Below are 24953 nucleotides of genomic sequence, written 5' to 3'. Positions count from 1 at the left end.
TAAATGCAAATTTTCAACAGCATTCATTTCATTCATTATTTCTATCAGGCAGAAAAAACGGGCATCTCCAGATTGATAATGTGTTCAGTTAACAGACTAAAGCTTTCTATTCTACAATAACTAATATAGGAAGGAGCAGCTGTGATACGAGACATTAGAAAGCACCCTGTTAAGAATACCTGTGATTATGCATCCTTTCTCATACCCACCGATGCATCAAAGGTGTCAAGAGGGAAAAAAAAAAATATACATATATCCCTGAAGTATCATTGGGAACAGTAACTCCTATTACAGTGTACAAGCAAAGCAACCAGGAAATTAATCAGGTTTCTGGAAAGACTCTGCTTCTTGGGAAATCTTTTTTGAGACTTTTCAGCTGCACAGGAATAGAGTCATCATCACACCCATGTTCATTAGATTGAAGAGGTACAGATGGGATATGTAAGTTTAGCTGAAATACAGTACACTGTATGAACATGAGAAGACTGTATTTTAAAGCATTGGGGTCATACACTGATACCAAGATATGATATCAAGATATGAAGCTGCTCCCATCCTTCCATGTGTAATTACTTTCATTACTCTAAAACAAATACAACAAAAAGATAGTCCTACAGAAGAGCTGTTTTTTTTCAGTGGTATGTTTCCTTAGCTGCATCCAGTCTAATCCAACCACTTCATATATGCCCACATTGCAATTCACCTCTGTTCTAGGTGATGTCAGCTGCATTCTCACACAGTCAAAATATCTCAGAAGTCTTCCAAAACTGTACTTCCACTTTACAAAGCCTTCTAGTTAGAAATAACATGAGCTTACACTTTAGGAAGCCATCAGAAGGTTCACTGGTTTAATATTAAGAAAAAAACTTTTAAAAATTTTACATAAAGATTGTTAGGAAATGTATTCAAGAAACATACTGAAGAAGCAATTACTGTCACATGTGAAATGGAAAACTGGTTTGCACTAGTATATTACTATGCAAATCCAAGTATGCATAGATATTAGTATGCAAAAAGCTACTTGCACTGTGTGCATAAAAATCCATTCTGCTTTTGTTCAGTGTAACACAATGCATCTTTTACAGGTCTTAAAATAGAAAATTTTTCTACTTTCATTTATAACACACTTATTCTTTCCTCTTCTCCCTCTACTTATGTATGTCTAGCACTATGATATAACAAATAGGTACGTTTTATTACCTCTCCACACACCAAGACAGACCACAAAGTCTGATGACAGATTAATGAATAGACACTTCTGAAAGTAACTATTTCTGAAAGCTTATAAAAAAAACATTTACCACCTTTACTGTTAAGCTTAAACCTCAAAAAAAGTCCTTTAAAATGTCTGATAAATAATAATTAAATATTCAAACCTTAAACTCACAAATTACTGACATTTAATGTTTTAATTTGATATGTTCATTTAACAAATTTATTATTTAAAATGATTATTTAATACTGTTGAATTTTAAATTATTAAGTGTGTGATTATATTAATTATATAAACATTAAATGAATCCATGAGGTTTTTTCAAAAACCAGTAAAGGAAAATTATACATTTCTTTAGATTGTTTAAAACCTCATGAAAAATAACTTCTCAAATATTTTTTTGTTCCATTTTTCTTTCCTTTCCTTTTTTTTTCTCTTCTCCAAAGAAAATCTCAGGAATGCCATGAGTGAGAATTCTATTAACTAGCTGACTATGCTTTCACCAGGATATAATAACAATACAAGAAGTTCTAGTTTTATATTCTCATTGAAGCCTAAGTCATGGCCAAAACTGAAGAGAATAAACAGCAGCAGCATCTTTTTTAATCATCAAAGAAGAACATGGGGAAAGGATTTGGGAATAGATTCAGGGCTTTTTATGGCCAGAAAATAAATACCATTCTATAAAAATAGATTTTCAATCAAACAGCAGATAACAGCACTTGTGCTGGAAGATGAGATAATCCAGAGATAAAAATCTTGATAACAAAGAAATTATAGTTCCAAGTCAGACAGTAGTTATTTAAAAGAAAGTGAAGAAGCAATATTGCAGGTGAAACGTAGAAAAGATGCAGTCAAAGACAAGGAAGAACAAGGTTTCAAGAAATTAAGAATGGTGTATAAAAGGCGCTTAAAGATTCAAGAATGAAGGAGACCTGTATTCAGCTACAAAGATACCTTGGAAACTTCAGCAGTAACATTCTGTTTGAAATTCATGATCAAAGAAAGGTCTAGATTATAAAGGTCTAGCCTAGAAGAGGAACTCTAAAAATTGCAGTGTATTTGACAGAGAGGAAATATAAAATGAGGCTACAATTGAGTCAAATGGAGCCACATTTGGGTTATTACAAGGAAGTGAAAAGGCAGTCCTAAAACACAGTTTCAATTGCAGTAAGAAACACATTAGATTAAAATAACAATTAAGAAAAATAATTAGCTTCTTGAACTTTAGCTGTTAACTTATTTCATAGACTGACTCAGTTCTAGAAAAACAAGAAGTGTTGAAAATGTGTTATCACTTACTGTTTTTGTCCCATGTTGGAGAGTAATTTCATGAGAATCTGGAATTTTCTTGACAGGGTTCTAGAAGAAAAAGGATAATTCACCTCTGTGAAAATAGTGCTATGATGAATAAAAAAAAAAAATAAGGCAACCAAACAAAAAACCCAATGCTGCAACTGCAATATACATAAAAGAAACATAGGTTTCCCTCACACAAGCCATAATCTGAGGAGGAGAAAGCAGAAAGTAGGCAGAAATCAGAAACAAGAGACTAATTCCAGATTTTCATTTTCAGTGATATACCCCTAAAAATCTGAGGAATAATTGTTTAAAAATATAAGACTACCTTAGTAAAGAACAAAAACAGGAAAAGATTAAAATTCTCTTTGGTTCTTAACAATATCTAACAATCTTCAACTGTGATTTATTCAATCCATCATTATTATACAATGTCTTTTAAAATAAAAGGACTCTATGAAGTTAATGAAATTAATGAAAAAAATCTAGAAATTCATTACAGGAGCTAAGTTATCTATGTGGTTTATTAATATCATAGACCGGCTTCCCACTTCCACTTGTGCCATTATCCCCAGCTCTCATGGGTCTTCACAACTCTCACTTCAATGGCAGCCATAACACAGTCCATGTAATTTAATGAATTTCATTTAATAGTTACAGTTAAATTAATTACAGTTTTAAACATCTAACACATCACACTAATACCTGTAACAGATATGAAAATAGTTAATTTACACAGGAAGAAATGTACTGAAAGTACTCAACTGATTGGCAAGGTTCTACAAAAGTAACTTGAAGCATTATTCTCAAAATGCTCATTTGTCTGGTACCACTTAAGTTTCCTAAAACAATCTATAATTTTGATGCTGAAGTCTGATTTTAAAATAATTTTTATGCACAATTTATATTATTCATTATTTCTCTTATCCACCTCTGCTAATTTCCTTCCCTTTTTTTCATGCTTGACACAGAAAGGCTTGATATCATCAGGCTGATTTTCTTTATATTTGTCTTATCCCACAGTTCCATCAGCTTTAGTTCTCTGATAAAACTGACTCTTTCATTAACATTGGTTTAGTCAAACCTACCCTTCTTCTAACTTATTGCCTCTAGCAACAGGTCTGATTCCCAAAACAACTGTATAATTTCATGCACTTTTTGCACATATATATACAGAGATAAGCCAACAGAAAACCCATGCCCTCTGTTCTCACATTCACAACATATGTACATCTTTGATAGTCACAGGTGTCTGAAGGGGAACTGAAGTATTAGCACGGAAATCATATAGGCACCTGAGGGGAAAAAAAAAAAAAAAAAGGGACTGTGGCAGTGTGCTTCCACCCACCAGCCTGCTCAAGTGCTAACTGCCAGTGGTGATTGTAATGGGTGTGTCTGGTAATGACGGTTACTACATTGCACTCAAAGTGGATTCACAAGAGACAGATAACAATCCGCCCGGCTAACCACAGTGCTGGTCAATGTCCAACTCAAGCCAAATTCAGAAGAAACTAACATCTGTAGTTGGTATTAAGTCAATCATCTTACTCCACAAACAGCAGAGAGCTCAGGGCCCTTGGAGCTCTCCTGCATGGCAGTGAGCTGCACACCAGCATCTCCCCTTGAGTAGGGACCCCTCCCAAGGCTAGTCCTTGAGAGAGTTCTTGATGCAACAGATTCTCAGTAAGTTATTAATAGCATGCTAAACTTCAAAATCCTAACTAAGTGATATAAAGGATTGATTGTGCACAAATAATCTTTCAGACATAAACAAATGGCCAAGTCTGGGACTATATCTGAATCCAGCTGCACCTAACTCCCCTCTGAGAAGGAGTTTAGAATGCAAGAGGGTCCTTTCTGAACTTCATGACTCAATGAGAGGGTCTCCCTGGCAGTTTTGTCTGACCCTGTCCTCTATGCATTAAATAATCAAGCGTATCTTGCCATTGAATCTTGTTAAACCACTGTCACCATTTACTACCAAACTTTATTAAATCAGTTTTATATCAGTAAACATATTGCTATTTCTCTCTCATGAGTGAAATGCATCACTCCACCTGTGACAGGAACTGTGGTCCATGCTAAATCTGAATAGGTATGTATTGGATCTGGCTGAGATGAGAGTTAATTTTCCTGACAGCAGCCGTGTCGTGTTCTGCTGTGTACTGATGGCTAGAAGGGTGTTGCATAACATACCAATGTTTTGGCTACTGCTGAGCAGTCCTTGCACAGCATCAAGGCTGTCTCTCCAACATTGCCCCCTCACCAGTGGGCTGGGCGTGGGCAAGATTTTGGGAGGGGACATAGCCAGGACAGCTGACCCAAAATGACCAAAGGGATATTGCTTATTATACAATGTCTGCTCAGCAATAAAAGCTGAGAAAGGAGGAGAATGGCAGCATCTGCTATTACATTTGTCTTCCAGAGCAATCACTACATGTAATGAAACCCTGCTTCCTGGGAAGTGGCTGGAGATCGCTTGCTGATGGGAAATAGAGAATAAATCTTTTGTTTTCATTTGCTTCCACACACCGCCTTTGCTTTTGCTTTACTAAACTGCCTTTATCTTGATCCATGAGTTTTTTTCCGTCTTATTTTCCCTCCTCTGTCCCGCTGAGGAGCGGAGTGATCGAGCAGCTTGGTGGGCACCTGGTGTCCAGCCAAGGTCAACCTTCCTTGGTCTACAAACAGCTATACATGATACTGTGAAATGTATAGCCCACACAGCACTAAGAGACACTTTCACAGACTCAGTGGTTTACAAGTTGAGAAGCAGGTGTAACTCAAAATTTCAAAGTGAATCTGTGATTATGAAAATTAGTTTATTCCTCAATTAACACTATGAAGCACCCGGACAAAGGCATAATTATAATACAAATTAAGCTTTCTGCGCCTCCTCATTCTCTGCACTATAAATTGTTATTTGCTGTTCTTAGGATATAAAAAACTGCTCAACAGCCACTGTCTGTACTTGCCATCTAAGCACATTCCATAAAAAAGGAAATATGAAAAGGAAACAAATAGCTTCCAAGATTCACACTGCTATCACCCACAACAAAGGATGTACTACTGTGGATCAAAGGTTTTCACAGAAACAATCTGTTGCTGGAAGGAGAAACAGCATTTTAGTAATTCTCATCTTAATCACTGCAAGGCTGGTTACTTTGTATTCCAATCCACTTACTGGAATACTATAAAGTAGATCATTTCATACACCTTACCGCAAAGGTAGGTATTGTGTGTCTATATTGCGTCAGCACTAAATTTAATTTTGAGAAGGTATCTTAACTACTTTGAGATTCCTTTCAAGAACTCAAAAAAAAAAATTAATAAACAAAATCTGCTTGAACAAACTTACCTAATTTTAACTGCTAGTTCTTCCAGATGATGATAATCAAATCCCTCTTGTAATAAGAAGAGTTAAACACTCACACAAAAACATTTTTGCTTTACAGTGCATTCATGTTGAACACTGTCCCGACTACTTATCTTTAAGGGAGAACAACAGATAGGAATACATTATGTCACCTGATAAATCAAAGAGCCTGAGCCTGAAAGTTGGACATTTGGCAAGTGGTAGTGGTGCTACATTCTGCAGCGTCCAAGTGATGCCTGACAGTTAAAGTAACTGCTTAAATTATTAAAAAAAAAAATTAAGGTAACAATGCCCAGCAACATATCTGGGCATAATATCTTCAAATCAGCCAAACATTTACAAAAAACCAAGGTGGTTTATTCTATTTTAGTAACTACAAACTTCCTAAATGACTGAGAATGCTATAAATATCTCTAACCTGCTACAACAAATGCCTATGTGCGCACACAAAAGTCAGATGCAACTACCATTTTTCCAGTTATTACACTCCATAGAATAAGGAATGACATAAAATCTGGTTTAAACACTCTCAAAGGAAAATACAGTTAATACATTTTATGCTGATTTGAACATGAGGATCCCATATATAATAGAATATTACTGTAAGTCTGGAAAATTAAAAAAAAAAAAAAAAAAAAAAAAAAGCTAAAGTTTGCCCAAAGTATACCTCCACCTCCCGGTCTTCCAAGTGTTGCTTAGATTTCAGCTGTTCAGTTTACACAAATTGTTTTTAATATTTCAATAACATTGTTCTGGAAAAATTTTACTGTAATTAAAACTAGAAAAGGTGAAACCTTTACATGATTTTTTTGATTGGTTTGTAGGGGTTTTTTATTGTTTTTTTCCTTTTTAAATGATATCAAGAAAAGAGGGTATCTTAAATTTCTCTTTCATCAGAAACAAAGGAAAACAGTTTGGGTGTTGACATAACTCACAATATTTTTACAAAAATTCTAAATTCCTTGGCTCACATAGATGAATATATATTAAATCTGTGAAACTGTATTCTAAGAGTTCACAGTTTTTCACAAAAATTAAAAGTCTTACCTTTTAAGTAATTTCTGCAAAGGGACACTGCAAGTCAAGCACCACATCTGCTGTTTGAAGTTACATTTTTTCAGGGAATTCCAGCCCTAGCTGACTGTTAAGCTCCTGTGCCTGACAGCATTCTTCTATTCACTGCGCCACTGTCCCTATATACTGTGGATTTTTTTTCTTGTTCATTTTGGAAGCTTCCTTATTTTCAAGCAATACTCAGAAAATATGCCACTATAAACCACAGGCTGAAACTAGGTCAGTCTCCAAGATCTCTTGAGAAAAAGCAAAGACAAAAACAAAAAAATCAAATAAACCAATGATGCAGGTCAAACCAGTGGGAGAACAGACGTAAAAAGGAAAGATTGCTTAAAATCTAGATTTCTACACCCTACAAGATATCCTTCAATATCCTTAGGATTGTGAATATGGGCACTAATAATCATTGGCACTTGGCAGAATACAAAGGGATACAGGAGGTGGAAAAAGAATGGGCTGGTATCTCTATGATAAACTAAACACTTGGGTTGGAAAGGAAGTTAAGTCCCATAGAAGTAATAAAAAAATCCACTAAACTGTATCAGAGGGAGAAATTTGTAATTAAAAAATACCTCAACCTTTACCATCTGTTAACCTTTCTAATATATTGACCATCCAAAAGCAATTTTAGAATGCCTTTAGAATCACCATTAGATTATGTACACAGTCCTAAATGCATAAAAGCAATGACTATGAAAAGAAAAAAAAGGGAATTCCACAAGAAGATATTCTGCTGATCTCACACACACTGTAACTGCAAACTGCACTTGGTGAAAGACGAATTCATCCACTAGAATCTGACCTCTCCCCCTCCATGTAAAAATACCCCTGCAAGTTAGAATACAGGTCTTCAAATGACTCATCTTTCATGACCCAATCAGAGAAGGGCAGAATGATGCATTTATGCCTAAAAGTACCTCTACTGCTCTGTTTGCAATGTCTGTATTTCACTAAATGGAAACTATCCTGTGTGAAGGAGACTTTCAGGCTATAGGTAATCTTTCACACATCAGACTTCAATGGAAATTTTTCTGGGCAGCCAGAAGACTACAGTTTAACAGAGGAAACAATACATTTTTTTAATTGGTGTTTGCAATTGTCCCGATTCCATCCTTATGGATTTCAAGATCATGTGTTGCCCTGGAAGAAAATACAGCTTTCCTTTTCTGTATAATTCCTGTGTTCTTAAGAGTTCTCCTGAAACCCTGACTTACTGGAGACTTGAAGAGACTTCTCATTTGTGGGAGTAAAGCTATAGGACAGCATGGAGAAGAGACATGCAAAATTACAACTGGTTAAACTAAAGGTGAGCACTTTCCCTGTCTAGAGCAGAAGAAGAGGTTAAAATTGGCTTGGCTACTATTTACTTCATATACCTTAAGTACTATACTAAAAAATCCCTCCTGCTGGAAGTGTAAACACTCACACTGTGCTCTTTTGGGTCTCTGGTTTGGCATACTCCACATGGAAGACACTGTCTGTTCATGGGCAAGAGTGAAGAGAAGGAGCAAGAGCTACACTTTAAAACAGACTTCATTTCTGATGAAACCACAGAAATTGCCTTCTGGCAATTAAGAAAAAATAAATGCATATTTTCAAGCATTTTGTTTAAACACATCGTGTTCATGCTTTCTATTAAGTTTTTTTAAAGCCTCCTCTCTTCCCTTCCAAAATGACTATATTACCTGGAAAAGCAAATGCCACACTGCTGGGGGATGAGGTGGAGAAAGCAAGAAAATTTGAGAGCCTTTGAAATGCTTTTATTTTAGACTCCAGTATACAGGCAGACATCTTCCTTGTGACCAGACAGTAATAATTTTCTGTATCTTCCATTCATCTCTAGCAAAGAGTTCAAAGTAATACACATGATTAAAAAAGTGTAATCAAGAGCAACCAAAGTAGTTAAAAAGAGAAATGTAATTTCTCCTAATTAAAATGTTCATGCTGTAAATTATGCAACATATTGAAAGAAAATGCTCTTAGGAGGTTTTAGGAAGAAAACAAATGGGCAGACAACTTATCAACAATCACAACATAAAGAATGAGATTTCTGACACTGTAATTCCCAATGTGAAGAAGTACAACACAACAAGAATCTTCTGTTTAGACAGACAAATTACCACAGAAAACCACTGAACTGTGCAGGTAAACTGCTAGAACATCATCACAGAAACTCAGTCCAACTGCTACAGTATTGAGGCACAAAAACAGGCTTTAAACTACTTCTGTTTTAGAAGTTACAACAAAAAAGCAACATATGCTTGGTGTTGCTTGTTAATTTCTCTATCAAATATGTTCAGTTTACAGGTCCAAATATTCTCTCTCAAACACCTAAAATACAACTTTCTTTTTTCAGGGGAAAGAAGGTATAGAAGTCCATCAAGCTTCATAGGGGAATGCTTGCACAACCTCACTGTACTGCAGTGAACTTCAGAGGCACAAACATGCAGTTTTTCCTTTCTACCTCACATCCAACTTTGATAGCTACTTCATCCTTGTAAGTGAATAAAATCAAGAGACTATCCTAGTGATGATAAACAGAGATAATAGAATCTTCTCTCATCCTTCAATATTGACTCTGAAACACTGTAAAATAAAGGGTGTGGAGAGGACTGTGTCACAGATCTGGAATAAAAAATGCCTCATTCCTCTCTTCAGACTAGAAAAATGTTTTAAACTGTTAGGCACCCAGATGAATTTTCCATTACAGCAGTGAAAGCTGAAGACAGTAATAAGAGTTTAAATTGATTTTTTCTGTTCTTTTTAAACTCATTTTGCAAGCCCACACATACACACTGATGTTCACTGATGTTGATTCCACAAGCTACTCCTCACATACTGATTAAAGCTGTATTACTTGTAAAATGGCAGGGTTTCCGAGCCACAGTTTTTTGTTATTTTCCTCCATAACTTAAACTGAAAATAAATGTCTAAGATATACACTGAAGTTGCACAACTGTACACTCAAGAGAAAGACAGAGTATGAAAAAACACAATGTCAGAGATGGATAAGATGCTGTTTTACAGCAACAGAAAAATACAAACATTTTGGAGTTTGTAGGAGTGTATTATCCATGAACTTGCATGCAGAAGGAAGTATCCAGATTTGAAAGGCCATTTCAACAACTTTTAATTTCCTCTCTTTTAGGTGTTAGAGTTGACAGATGTATTCCGATGCAAACTTGCATGTTATTGTTTGGCCCAGATTCACATAATCTAAGTTTCTGAATGTGATGCATCTAAATATGGAAAACACCTACTTCAGACTTCCTATAGAGCCTTCAAAAAGAGACAGACAACTCCAGAAGAAGAATCAGTGTATCAAAAAACTGAATTATCTGGAGACCTCTTCTCTTCATGAATTATTCAAGGAGTACAAGGCAGCTAAATTTCTAACACAAGGTGCCTTGATTAAGTTGGATGAATCAGGGCCTATGTCTGTATATTATCTAAAATGTTGGCCCGAAAAAGATAAAGGAAAATATTATGGAAAACAGAAGGATACGTGAAAACACTGGTATGAATCATCTTGGCTGATATTCCCATGAAACACCGCAATATCTGTTACTCATGGAAAAAGGTAGATAACTCATACTCTATGACAAATACAGAAAACCTTCAAAATCAACAGAAATATTGGAAGGGCCCTACAGAATGACATCTCTCCCAGTTATCCTTTAATTTGGGTAACACTCAAAACAGCATAGGACTTATATCTTGAATTTTAAGTATGGGAAGTCTAAGAATAGGTTATTCTTTTCTTTATTGAGCTAAAATGCATTACTCCAGGGTGTATTCAAAAATTAAGGAGGTGCATAAGTAGATGAACTTCCTTTTGAATACCTACAGGAAGTACATTTATTTATTCAATATGGAAAGAGTACTGTGGCTAGCTTCTCTCAACATCCTCTATTTCACAGCCTCATGAAAATTTTTCTTATGATCTGAACCAGAGTGTTTTGTCAGGTTTAACCAACAAGGGAAAAGACCTTAGATTAAATCTTCATTCCAACACATGACTGTCTAAAAATAATAAATCTGTAATGTTGTTATAGGTCTGACACAACATATTTTATTAGATGATGGGTCAAACAGTAATTCAGAGACTGTTCCCAGACATAACAGGTAACATGAATTAAATCCCCTCTTCCATTTCATGCCACTTACTGGCATGTCCCCTTTTAAAAAGACTCCAATGGTTTAACAGTTTAGAAAAGGTATTACAGTTAGAGTCTCAGCATGGTTTGCAAATATCTTTTTTAGATATAAACATCATACTTCTAAAGTACAGCAAAAAACCTGCCCGATCCATCTCCTGGGACAAAGTTTTAGAAATATTTCAGGAGGTTGCAATTTTTCACCTAGATTCTAAAATTTCATTTAGACAATTTCTAAATTTAAAATGAGCCTTTGATCTATGAAGTCATAGTTAATATTTATATTTATTACCCGGGAATTCTTCTCACAGTGTATACCAGAGAAATTCTCTTGAGCCCTGTCTAAAGCAAGTTGTAATCACTGATAAAACTGATTTAAATCTGAAATTGCCTGTGGTCATTCAAGCTTCCTTTGCAGTTTCTGGGAGACTAATTTACTTAAGATGAGTGTTCTGGTGCTATTTCAGATATGTTACATTCTGCTCACATAACCATCCACCTATTTCATCTTTATCATCTCAGTTTCAAATGCTTATAAAGACTTCATATTTGGTAAAACAGTATGCATAACTGCCACATACCACCAAAAAGCACCCATATTCAGTGAAGACAGTTTAAGTACAGCAGTAAGATACATAAAATTACTACTACCTACCATGTTAAGAAAATAATCACCAGCGTTTGTCAGACATATTCCTTATTAATATTATTCTTTACAGGTGCAGAGTATTTTGTTTTTACATAAAGGAATACTACTATTTACACCAAAACAGTAAAATAGCACACACAACCACAGATTAGATGACAATGAGTAGAAATAAAACTTAACACACAACAAACATCTCTTCTCTGAAAACTCTGACCAGACTGGCAGGTAACCAAAGAATAGATTATTTTTGAAATCAGAAAGGACAAATAATCGTGAACTTCCAACTCTTTGCAGTTTATGTGCCAAATGCTTAGTTCAGATACAAACAGGTCACACTTATGCATTCACGTATTTCACATCCTGATTTATAATAATTTCTGTACCACACAGATTCCATGTGTTCTGTACCACACAGATTCTACCACAGGGAATATGCCCTAAAAGACACACATGAAACAATCCGAGAACATAACATAGGATGCAGGACCAGACTGAACCTAACTTTCCTTAATGCATAACATTTTCCAGCTTGCTAGCCAGTTCACTTAATTATTTACATTAAACTCGCTCTAAAGCATCCTTTATCTAAACTATACAGACACTTTAATCATTATCACCTTTTGGCAAACTTCAGGAAAAAAAAATGCATTAAGTTCTTTCACTTGACTCACCGAAAGAAACCATGAAAACCGAGGTTACACTAAGAATTCCAGAAGCAGTATCCTGCCTTCTAATAATTCTAAAACTTTTAATGTTTTTCAGTCATTAACGTAGTTTTCCTGCACTCCAGATTTACCTTCTGTATTAAAATAAACTTATTTATGAAGTATTATAAAATTTAGAAACCATACATGTACAACATTTAACATGTCTTGCCAAAAAAAAAAAAAAAAAAAAAAAAAAAGCCTCCCCTCTACATATGTTAAAAGTCAGTGACACTATTAAGGCTTTGTAATCCATGCAGCAAACGGCAAATTTAGTTACACACACTTCTATGGAAGCACACTTAAAAATATATGCAATACAGTAAATATTACAGTTTCTTCTGCAAGTTTTGTAATCAGTGGCATTAAGTCCATCAGCAGTGCTACACCCTAAATTTTTATTTTGGACTCATCAGAAATTAAAGTCAACACAACCAATAGATATTAAATTTTGGCACTGCTGTCTAAAAGAGACACACAGATTACTACAATTAAAATAAAATGTATTTTTCCACTCATCAAAAAAGAGCCTGATGTTCACTTGAAGACTTCTGGTGATCATGTTAGGATAGAATTTCATAAGCATCAAAGCAATATGCATAAGAATTTCTATACAACAGCAACCTTATTAGTGAGCCATCGCTTAAGTTATACATGTTTTAATTATGAAAATTAAAACAGTAGGCCATTGGTGTAGACCAATCCTTAATCTTTACCTTTGTGCCATTTATTTCATTCCTGCATACCTCAGTTTCCTTATCTGAAAAATCATAGTAAATAATATCTATCATAAGGAATCTGCTACAAGATTTTATTCAGCAATGTTGGTGAAGTTCTTCAAATTCCTCAGGGATCCTATTATCCTCAGCAAATACACTACACTCAGCAAAACTAAAAACAATCACATCTCTAGAGATGGTTGTCCACATACTACACTTTTCAACAGTTCTCCAATTGTGATTTTAAAAGGTGTTCACTAAAATGTTTACAGCAGGACCTTAAGAGAAACACAAATTTATGCATACCATCCCACTTTGTAGACAACTGGAATATTTGTCACTAAGTTCCTAATCAATTAGGATAAGGAATTAAAACTGAAGAGGGGGCAGGGAGAGTCATCAGCTAGTCATGCAAAGATCTACAACCACAGGGTGAAGGTAGGGGGGTGGGGGTTAAAAATTACAGCATGTCTAAGTTACTGCAGGAAGGAAGGACAATTTCCTATCTAGCTCCCACAGCTGGTTCCAATTCTATTACTGTTTCAATTACTAATTCTCCCAGGCCACCCATAAATTACCTTCAAAACATTAACATTTAAGCTATCTTATAGCAGCACAATTTTATGTAATGTGACATGAGAATAAATTGCTAAGCAACTTTAACTATGCATCTGGAAAGAGGAAAAGATACATTTATATTGTACGTATATGAGGCCCATGCTTGGAAGAATCACACCTTTCTTCACGCTTCACTCAGGTATAGTCCCTTCATTAAAGCTTGTGTCCTGAAGAAGATAATGAGTTATGGCCAGATGGTGTATCTCATTGTTAAAACCACTGTAATACCAACAACACTGCAAATAATTTTCAAAGCATTTAGGGCAAATACTAAGCACTAACCTAAAAATCACAGCCAGTCTGAATAACTTCATTTTATTTTTAATCATCAACCCCATCATTTTTAAAAGTTGAGCCCAAGAATTATAAAACATGCTTATCCTGTATTAATTTATATGATATGTCTTACTACAGTATCTACAAATGTTGAGACCCCTCTAGCATACTGTATCAAAAATACTAATTTCTATCCACGTAGTCTGAAAATTACCAATTATTACAGTAAAACCTGACAAGACACACAACTAAACAGAGTCACTGATTTCTATATAGCGATTAAACAAGTATTATTCAGCATTGCTCAGCTGTGGATTATACAGGAACAAAGTAAAGATCCCAGCACATTTTCCAGTGGAATGATGCCCACACATCAAATCCCACACTTGCTATAGTCATTCCTCAAGGAGCCTGAGATATAAAAGCATACAGAATCAATGCTTTCACTTTTTAACCCAGACTAAGATGAAGACCCATTGTCTAGACAGTACACAAAATTCTACCTGCATCCATGGAGAAAGAAGGCAAAAATTCAAGATCATCATACCTTATGGAAATGCTTCATTTCCCAGGCTTTTACTGACATTATGCAAAAACCTCATATATTTTTCTTGCTCCTCATATATTTTTCTTGTCAGAAAATGTAGAACATTAGACATATCCTATGATATCTTTCCTTAAATTATTCAATTGGCTGCTTCATCTTCTCCACAAGGAAGTGCTGCAGATACTCCATTCTATACAAAGATTACTTGAGCTACCAGACGAGTCTTCTTTGTTTTACAATCTGAAATCTAAATTTGGATTATATGATTCAAATTAAATCACTATTAATCATTAACATAATAATCTTGTTAATCTGAGACAGATTATCAGACAGTTAACAGTGTATTTTTACCTCACACTTACATGGTATAAAGACGACAATTTCAGATGTTCAGATGATGCTCTACCATTACTTTCTTTTTAAGTCAGGAAAGAAAAGCATATCCATAGATGGAAGGAACACCAGATTTCAGACAACCTATCCACTACATATCTGTGGTGGAATTTTCACGAAGACAATTGCTTGTGTGTCTTAAGTATCATATCTTAAAAGGATAAAAAGTCCCATCTTGCAGGTGTGCTACAATGATACATTAATAAGTATGGTAGTTTCATTCATGCATTTGAGCGGCTCAGCTTCTACCAAGCCAGAAGCCATTATTAATGCCTATTATTAAAATAAAAATCATAGAGTCATAAAATGGTTTGTGTTAGAAGGGGCCTTCAAAGGTCATCTAATCCAACCCCCTTGCAAACATCTGAGACATCTTCAGCTACATCAGATTGCTCAGGGCCCTGTCCAACCTGAACCTGAATGTTTACAGGGATGGGGCATCTACCACCTCTCTGGGAAACCTGTTCTGGTGTTTCACCATACTCATCGTAAAATATTTCTTCCTTATATCTACTCTGAATCTACCCTCTTTTACTTTAAAACCATTACCCCTTGTCCTACCACAACAGACCCTATTAAAACGTCTGTCCCCAACTTTCTTATATACCCCCTTTAAGTACTGGAAGGTGTCCAGAGAGCCTTCTCTCCTCCAGGCTCAACAAGCCCCACCTCTCTCAGCCTGTCCTCCCAGGGGAGGTGCTCCAGCCTCTGATCATCTTTGTGGCTTCCTCTGGACCCACTCAAGCAGGTTCATGTCCTTGTGTTGGGGACCCCAGAGCTGGACACAGCACTGCAGGGGGGTCTCACCAGAGCAGAGCAGAGGGGCAGAATCCCCTCCCTCGACCTGCTGCCCACACTGCTCTTGATGCAGCCCAGGACACAGCTGGCTTTCTGGGCTGCGAGCACACATTGCTGGCTCACATCCAGCTTTTCATCCACCGGTACCCCTCAAATCCTTCTCTGTAGGGCTGCTCTCAATCCCTTCATCCCCCAGCCTGTATTGACACCAGGGCTTGCCCTGACCCAGGTTCAGGACCTTGTATGAGCTTCATGAGTTTCATGTGGGTCCACTTCTTCAGCCCAGTCCCTCTGAATGGCATCCCATCCCTCAGATATGTCATACTTTAAGGTACCCTAAATCTTACAAGCTCTTTTACAAAACAAAGTGAAAAAAAACAAACCAAACAAATAAAACAAAACAAAACAAAAACACATTAAAAAAAAATAGCTCTATGTATAATGCTTATATTACAAGTGAAATCTTGCAATTGTTGAGAAAATAGCTCTATGGTATTCCTTATCTCCTGGTTGAATGATTAGTGAAATTACCAGGGAATGCACAATTCTGTAACTACTGTTCCCATAAATAAGCAAGCTAAAAAGACCCCTCCAGCAGCTCTTCCCCTTTAACAAACAAGTGCCTCAACACAGGTCCAACTTGCTATTCTATCAAAAGACAAACTAAAGTATAAAATAAGCCAAAAATGATCATGAGAGAAACAGAGAGCTTATAAACACATACTGGCTTTCCACAGGAAAAGCTGAAGTGGTGGGAAGGAACATATCAAATGCAGTCCAAGAATTTTTGCTCAGATTTGTTCAAATTCCCTATGATGGATGTTTTCCAGGCAACTAAAACGGAAGTCAAAACAAGGATGCCCAATTTGCACAGTTTGCTTGGCTTGGGCAGAATTTAACCGCCATTTCTGGAATTTGTTCTGTAGGCCTGAATTCTTTACACTAACCTTCTGTTTGACATCCTTCTTGGACATGTGATCCATGAAGTGATATGGTTTAGTTCTGAAACTAATGTTATCTCATATAACACCAACTGCTGTCTCAGGCTTGACTGTTTTCCGGGCCTTTTAACAACTTTCATTTCACCTATCGGGAGCCACACAAAATGGGGGGTAGATAAGCTTAATAAAACAAATTAGTTTGCCTTCATTTTTTCAATACCATTATTCTGTTTACAGATAAAGTGCCAAGCACAGATCACTTGAAGGCACTTTTCTTTATATGCTTGCTTTTTAAGTTTACCTTGCCTTCTGTATCATAAATTCAGACACTCTGGATCCTCACTTCTTCTGGCTACCGGGTAATATTCAGTTTGAGATAGCAAAAATGGACCTCTGAGTAGAGAATGGTGGCATTCTCTTGTCTTCAGGTACCTCTCATGAGATCCTGGTAAACTTCTACAGACAGGAAGAAACTCCTAGCTGAACACTTTATTTATGTGAAGTGTCCCTTCATAAAACAATTATTTCACAAACCATGGCATAGGGAAACCTATTAAAATGGGAAAATCCTGACACTGATGGTAACCTGTTCCTACCTGTGAACCACTTAGGCTTGGAATTTCAGTGTAATACAGAAATAAGAAAACACAGGAGCAAAGAAACCCTGCTTTTAAAACATAATCATCAGTTTGACACAAACATGTACAAAAATTATTAAAACATACCATAAACTATTAATGAATTCTCAAATCCTCACAGTCATTATGATACTGAACATTTCTTATAGTGTGGAACATAGATGAGGGAACAAGCTAGTGAGAGTGAGCAGATGCATACAAATAGATTTTTGCAGTTGGTTGTGGGTATCAAGAGCTCGGAAGAATCTATTAATACTGACAGACACAGGGTAGATACACACTGCACTGTCAAAATTTTGCACAATAAAGGGAGCTGCCACAGTTCTGGCTAAGACACCGGAATTTTTCATAAGCTTAGATATTGCTCTGAGATAATAATTACTGTTCAAGTGATAGGCTTGTTTACAGATTTGCACTTAAAGAGAACTCAAATAACCCAGTAAGCTACATTGTGAACTGCATGCAATTTAACCTATCTACCTCAATGTATGAAAGACCTGAGATGACCTCCTTAAAACTTGTAATTACAACAAGGTATGGTATGTTAAGTTTACACAGTAAACTCTTCTCAATGTAAAGTGCCAAGCAGAGATTATTGTCACTGTACTCCAGAGCTTCTCCATGCCTTTTCAGCAAGAACAATAGCACAGAGCAAAGTCGGGCAGTGTATTATCACGGCTTGCGATACAGTCTTTTCAAAGAACCTATGAAATCTAAAGTTGGGTTGTTTTCTTTGAGATGAATGGCTACAGATTAAAGATAAATATTATTTATTCATCTTACTTCAAATAGAAGCATTCTGCACACGTTTGGATTCTCGTATCAGCTCCTGACCTGCAAGACATACTTCCTAACAAAGAAAGCCCAAAACTGCCAATAATCTTTCTTTTAAACTACCGATGCCTCAGTTACTCCTGACTGAATATTTTTAACTGCAAAAACTGCAATACATACAAACATCTTTGAACCAAAACCAGTTATTAGGAAGTTCTTCTCAATTTCATTCTGAAACTGAGCCAATTACATTAGTCCATACGCAATCATCAGAGAAAACATAGCTTAAACATACTTTCTTGCCTACATACAAATTAGGTTTAAAATCCTCCAAAGAAAAAATGTATCATAAAGGTGAACAAACAGAAAGTGCCAAAAAAACCAAAAAAAATCTTCTTACTATACTTAGAAAGCAAGTAAGTTTGCTACCTACGTAACAGCCAGAAACATGAATCTTTGCAACCCCATGTTTTCTTTATTTTTTCTCTCCATACTTTGCAGAGTAATACTTAGAGTAATACTAACTCTTCTGACACATCCCTCCCTCACAAACAGCAGAGAATCTACATGCTGTTCTTGCCCCACTGACTTACTGTAAAGTGTCTTCTCATATTACTGATTCTTATTTGCCTAATTCACCTCTGTATCATTTAACTGCTGTGTATGATCCATACCATAAAAGGTCTGCCACCATAAATATGACTGTGAACAGTATTTCAAGATGCAGTTAGACACAAAATTTTCTCCTAATCAGCCAAAGAAGTTGGCTAATTTCTATGATATTCTGCCACCTAAACTTCATTCCATTCATCCAGAGCTGATTCCATCGACTCCATCATGAGGTCACTCCCTAAAAGTAATCAGACAGGGTTGTAGCCTCCATTATTTCCTACACTATGAGACAACTTGCAAGAGTCAAGCTAATGCGAATTGCATTAAACTACATAGAACTAGACTGCAGCTGACAACTATTATTTTTTGACAGGATAGAACTAGTTTTCACAACTATCGTGTGATTTCGACAGATTCTTATTTAAAATAGCATTATAAATAGCATAGTTACAACTAAATTAGATTTAGCGACATTCATCTAACTCTGGGGAGTTAACATTTTTCCTGAAAATGCAGTGAATTAGTTGACTACTGCTTAATCTGCATTCAAATGCTGATTGCTGTTTCTTATTTGGACTACAAGACTTTGGGAAATCACAGAAAACTACCATTGGGCCTTCTCATAAATTCCCTGTCCATTCAATGTATCGTAATTGCCTTCTCTAAGAAAAATATTTTATGGACAGCAACTGGACTAAGCTTGGTACTATTTATACCATTAATTTGCAGATAATTGAGAGGATCTGCAGACACTTCCTTTATTGCTCTATTACCTATAGGCTTGCACTATCACAATACAAATATAAACGTTTATTTGATATTTTAAAACCTATTTTTCAGAGATTCCTTTTCAGAAATGAGAAAAATATGACATGGAGTCACAGGAGATAGGGATACAAGCAGAAATGGGACACAGAGGATCAACAAGATGCTTGATCCCTACAAGGCACCTTAGGAAGAAATATCAATTACAACTTAGTACAGGTCTCACTGAGAAGAAAAAAACAAACGCCCAAAACAACTGGCTGCCCTCACCAAAGAAACTGCTAGACAATGCAGCATTTAATCATAGAACAGAGGAACAACTCTGAAGGAGTCTGAAAAGACAGGTAATAAATTCCAAGTTAAAACAAATTAAATCATTAAAACAAGTTACTTTATCATTGGCAGAAGAGAGATCCATGTCAGAATTTTTAAGCTATTCTCTATCAAGATATACTGTGAGGTTTACTCTGGCATCATTATTTCTAGGATTTTATTTTGGATGCCACATATACTTCTATCCACTGAAGTCAATCACAAAATTGCTGCACACTTCTATGTGACCCAACATTTCACTTCACATGCATGCACACCCGCATGTGTCATCTAAACGAAGCAGGGGAAACCTGAGGAAAAGTAAACATACTAAGAATACACAAGTGATATAAAAAAGCAACTGGCACATGCAAGTTAGTTTACAACTTCTCCAGAATTTTAATATTTTCCCCAGGAAAAATTAATGGATTGAAAAATCAATTTATTTTCATATGGTCTTAAATCACAGAATCCTCACAAAGACCAAGACTTGAAACTGTATAACAAGGCAGCATCCTGAATTTCCATTCTGACATTTTTAGTACTCAGTAGAAAAGGTAGTAACACAATGTACTTCAAGAAGTAATGTCACTGAAAAATATGTTTATTGTTATTTTAAGACAACAAGAGCAGTTACGTCATCACGTTCAGTTTGCAAGAGACATACTCTGACTATCTCAACTGAAAAATGTTACAAACCTGGTACCACCGGAAGCCAGCTGAACCCTACAGATGTGGTCATAGCCCAATACATAAGCTTGTTCTCTTTGCAGAGAACATGTTCTGAGACACCTTAAGTAACAGGTTGGTTACAAAAAGGCAGATAAACCTCTATAAATCTAGATGATGCATCACTCCAGATGAACTTGAGAAAGAAACAGTAGTTATTCTATGAGCTATGATTCTCCTCACCCCGATTTATAAGTAAAGCCTAGCAGGTTCTTGATATAAATATATGTGTTACATTACATCTTAACCAAAACACTGAAAGATTGTAGTTCTAATATTGTGTGCTAAAATTTTGAAAGACTGAAGAATTGTTTCAAGTGCCTGAATTGTTGCCATTCAGATTTAATTCAAAAGTTTAAGAATTTATCACTGTTTTCCCCTTCTGCTTAGAATAGTCCCTATTTGAACAATGTGAGTTCACCTCCTCCAAAGAATTGAAAATTCACATTGAAGCCTAATGCTGACATGATTTGCATTTTTGACTGAACCGCCTGCATTATCCATCACATCTATAGATAATTTATTTCTGAATGAAATCTGATCTTTTACGCCTAATTCAGCTCTTTCAGTCTGGTCAATCCAACTTTTTTGCAAAATTTGCTTTGTGCCGGCACATGTGTAGCACAACTGCAATATTTGCAAGACATTTACTCAACCTGCAGTAAACATAAAGGTAGGCTTCAAAGCAGGCCCAGAGATAAAGGGTCAATAACATGCAGAAAATATGTCACCCATCTTTGGTAGCTGTCTTGTGAAGACAATGACTAACAGCAAAATAAGTAGGCAACCTCTGTGTTTTCTCAGAAAAATTACATCTTTTATTACTTTCATTCCTGGTATTTCAAAACAGACAGGAACTAGCACAGTTGTCAAGGAGGCTTTAAGTCCCTCTAATTAACTCTGACTAATGAGAAAATGTTGAGTCACAGGACACAGCAGCAGAAGAGTATTACTTAGAGGCGCCTTTTTACTGTGCTTGCATTTGTCCTGCCATAAAATTTTGTTTGTTCTGAAACTCTGGAGATTTAGTATCATCGTTTTTGTAAGACCCAACAGGTAAACAGTGAATATGCAGAGTAAGACTAAAGTCACCTTGTTAAACTTGGTAAAGAAAGGTGTCCTGTTCTAAACTATGTCCCTCTCTGTTCTAATATAGCTCTGGATAAGATGCAGACTGTGGGCCTGATCCACTTTACACGTGATCAATACAAAGTCACACACACAGCATCACATACACACTTGGTATCACAGACACTGACTACATTTTGGCCACAATACAGATTTTTACTCCTACACAAGGAAAGGTCTAAACAATTAAATACTCCAATATGCAAAATCTATATGGTCAAACTCAATGAAATGATCCTTCATACTTCATTTAATAAACTGAAATAAAAGAAAAAGAAATTGCACATGGGAAGTCTGATAAAAATTCAGCTCCATTTTTCTCACACCTTTTAAAGATGTGAGATCCTGCATAAATCCTAAGTAACTTCTCCATCCTCCAACTAATCTTCCAAAGTTGACAAGTCAATTTGTTAGCAGGAGGGAAAAAATAAAAAGACTACATGTATAACAATTTTTTTTTTGTTTGCCTCTTTAAATTAAAAACAACAAAAAAAAAGTCCTATGGTTTGCCTGTACTACACACTAGGAAGAAAACAGCTAATTCACGTAACCTAGTAGAGGCAGATATTAATATAAAAATTGACAAACTCATAGGACATTGCAACTCTAATAAAGGTTCCCAGCTCCTTCTGACACCTGAATTAATCTACAAATACACACCATACAGGCAGTGATAGGGAAATATCACCTATATTGTGATATTTATGAAACACTTGACTTAAAAAAACAAGTCACGCTTTCTAGCATTTCCATGCAAACAACTCACATATTAGTAAGATCTCCAGCTTTTGCTTTCATTCCAGATATGATCTGAATTAATTGAAGATTTTAACTCTTCAAAACCAATTTTTCCATGACAAAAGTTTTGGTCATGAATAGAAAAATAAATTCTATTCCTAATTTCTATAGCTCTTCCAGGATTTATTTCCTGCATTCACACTCATTATTATATGATGGATGACCTATGGGGCCTCTGTACTGTAAAAGGGCCACTGTGACTGAGTTCAACCCTTATTTTACAACCTTGTGTTTCATCACACCAGAATGTACATGTACTCACTGCAATGAATTCCACACACCTAAATAATCCCAATCAAAGTCTTTACACAGTACTATTTACTCTGAAAACTGGTTCCAAGCTAGTTGCTAAAGAAGACTGCAGAAACTATGGAAGACAAGTAGAAGTTCCAGGGAGACTGGTATGCATCTACGATGTTTTCACTGCCCCCTAGTGCAATTTTGGGGAAGAAGGAAATAATTAAAAAAAAAAAAATTGGGTTAAGGTGTATCAAAGACATAGGAGAATTTTTGAAGCCAAACATTGACTGTATCTCATGTAGACAAACTCAAACTTGTGTATCAGCTAGGTAACTTGCCTATAAAGTGCAATTCAGACACAACAGCAGAGAAAAAACAACCTGCCCATGCCCTTGCAGCATTTTTCCTTCATAGCGAGCCTGTGTGCAGATCAGTGCTGTCCCAAGCCGCTCAGAACACAGAGTGCTTATTTTGGGAGTTCGTCACTGCTCTCATTCCATGAGCTCCAATTTGCTCTTTGAGAGCACACTTTGTTAAAAAAATGCCACACTTTTTTATTTATTAAACACTGGTAAATTAATTAAACATGGAAATAAAAATGGAATTCACAAATCACCTTCTTTTTATTAGTAGCAAACTGTGTTTTGTCTGTATCTTCGGTCTCATCAGTAGTGTAAAAGCAAAGTTACAATGCTGGTAGTTTCACTGATTATGCACACCTTGGTCCCACTTACAAATTGGATGCCCATGTCTGTAGTCCCACTGAAGTCAACACAATTATTTACACGGAAAAGGATCTAATCCTCCAATTCTAAATTATGAACCTGAGCTGCATGAGATCACTATTTATTAGCTAATTAAGCCCTATTTTAGAAAACTGAACAGAAAGCCCCTTATCCCTACTGCATAAATGTCCTGTCTGAACTATTTTTTTAATATTGGGAAATAAAGGTTACATTATCACCTTTTCGCTATTCTCGCACATTATGCTTACAATATGAAGGTAACTTTTGCTTTAAAAAGTAATGTTTTACTTGAAAACTAAATGCTACATCTAGCTCACCTGGCATTTTATACTACATTAGGGTCCTCATATAAACAGATGTAAAATCTTAAAGGGTATTTTTCAGTTTTCTTCTGTCTTATCTCTCATTAAGTAGGTATTCTTTGAGATATTTCAGAAAGTTTTTTCTACAAAAACAACGGACATAAAACTGATAATTTTCAAAATTAAAATAAAATACTTCTAGTAGAATAAAGGAGTAAATAGTTTACAAAAAAGCAACAAGTACACTCAGTTAAATCCAACTAAGTTTTAAACACATTTCAAAAGCCTCAGGACTAAACCACAAAAGGGGATGGTTAATAAAAATTCATGTGAATAATTCTTTATGATTATTCAGTTTCTTTGGAGAATGGAATTATTTTGGTTTATGAAAGGAAATAAGAAAAATTTTGTAACATATTACCATAACATTTGGTTAGATGAACATTCATCAATCCTCAGTTACAATGATGTGTCAAATACACATTATAAATAGTAGACAAGGTAACTCAGAAAAATATGTATTCAGGATCCTAATAATTTGAAAATAATTGTATTAGGCATTAAAATACAAAAAAAAAAAGATAAGCAGGAGTAAAGGAAGGAAGTCCAGTATGATTGTTGTGTGATCTGGATAATGTTAGCATCAAGTGTGTATAGTCCCTGTATACTGCTAAGTGCCCACCTGCAAATAAAAGATGCCATTGCAGCAGTTGTAAAACATTACATGTGGTAGTCTTACATCCATAAAAATCAAGCCATCTTTTAAGCAAACAGCAGACATTCCAAGCGTCAACAAAATTGCTCTCCAAGGATACCACTGGAGCAGTCCGCGTTTCCAACAGTTTAACATAAATCATTTGTTAATCGAAAATCCTGTGAAGACTTGTTTTGGAAAGGAAATGTAACTGCATGTCACTTACACTCTTCCTTCGAATATAGCCCTTTTAAATTATTTAATCATCCCCACCACAAATATTTCAAATACTTGTTATCATCCCCTTTATTTGCCTCTTCATTCAAGCAAGAGTCCTCTATACCTGTATTGCTCATTATTCTGTTTAACGCATAAAGAACTTTTTCAAAAAAGATAAGTCACATACCAGCTACCTGCTACCATCCTTTTATGTACTCCACAGTGACACCAA

General features: G+C 35.7%; 1 protein-coding gene across 1 annotated transcript in view; it reads right to left on the bottom strand.

The window, feature by feature from the left end:
• WDR70 (WD repeat domain 70) overlaps nucleotides 1-24953 on the bottom strand; it is a 138663-nt gene that overhangs the window by 98402 nt on the left and 15308 nt on the right. Inside the window, exon 6 of the mRNA XM_042804798.1 lies at nucleotides 2516-2575. Within this exon, the coding sequence (XP_042660732.1) occupies nucleotides 2516-2575 (60 nt within the window). The remainder of the gene's footprint in view (nucleotides 1-2515; nucleotides 2576-24953) is intronic.

The sequence above is a fragment of the Tyto alba genome, unplaced genomic scaffold, assembly GCF_018691265.1.
Source record: "Tyto alba isolate M040663 unplaced genomic scaffold, T.alba_DEE_v4.0 Super-Scaffold_42, whole genome shotgun sequence".
Lineage (NCBI taxonomy): Eukaryota > Metazoa > Chordata > Aves > Strigiformes > Tytonidae > Tyto > Tyto alba.
Note: the sequence above shows the minus strand (reverse complement) of the source record. Positions and strands in the feature narration are given on the sequence as shown.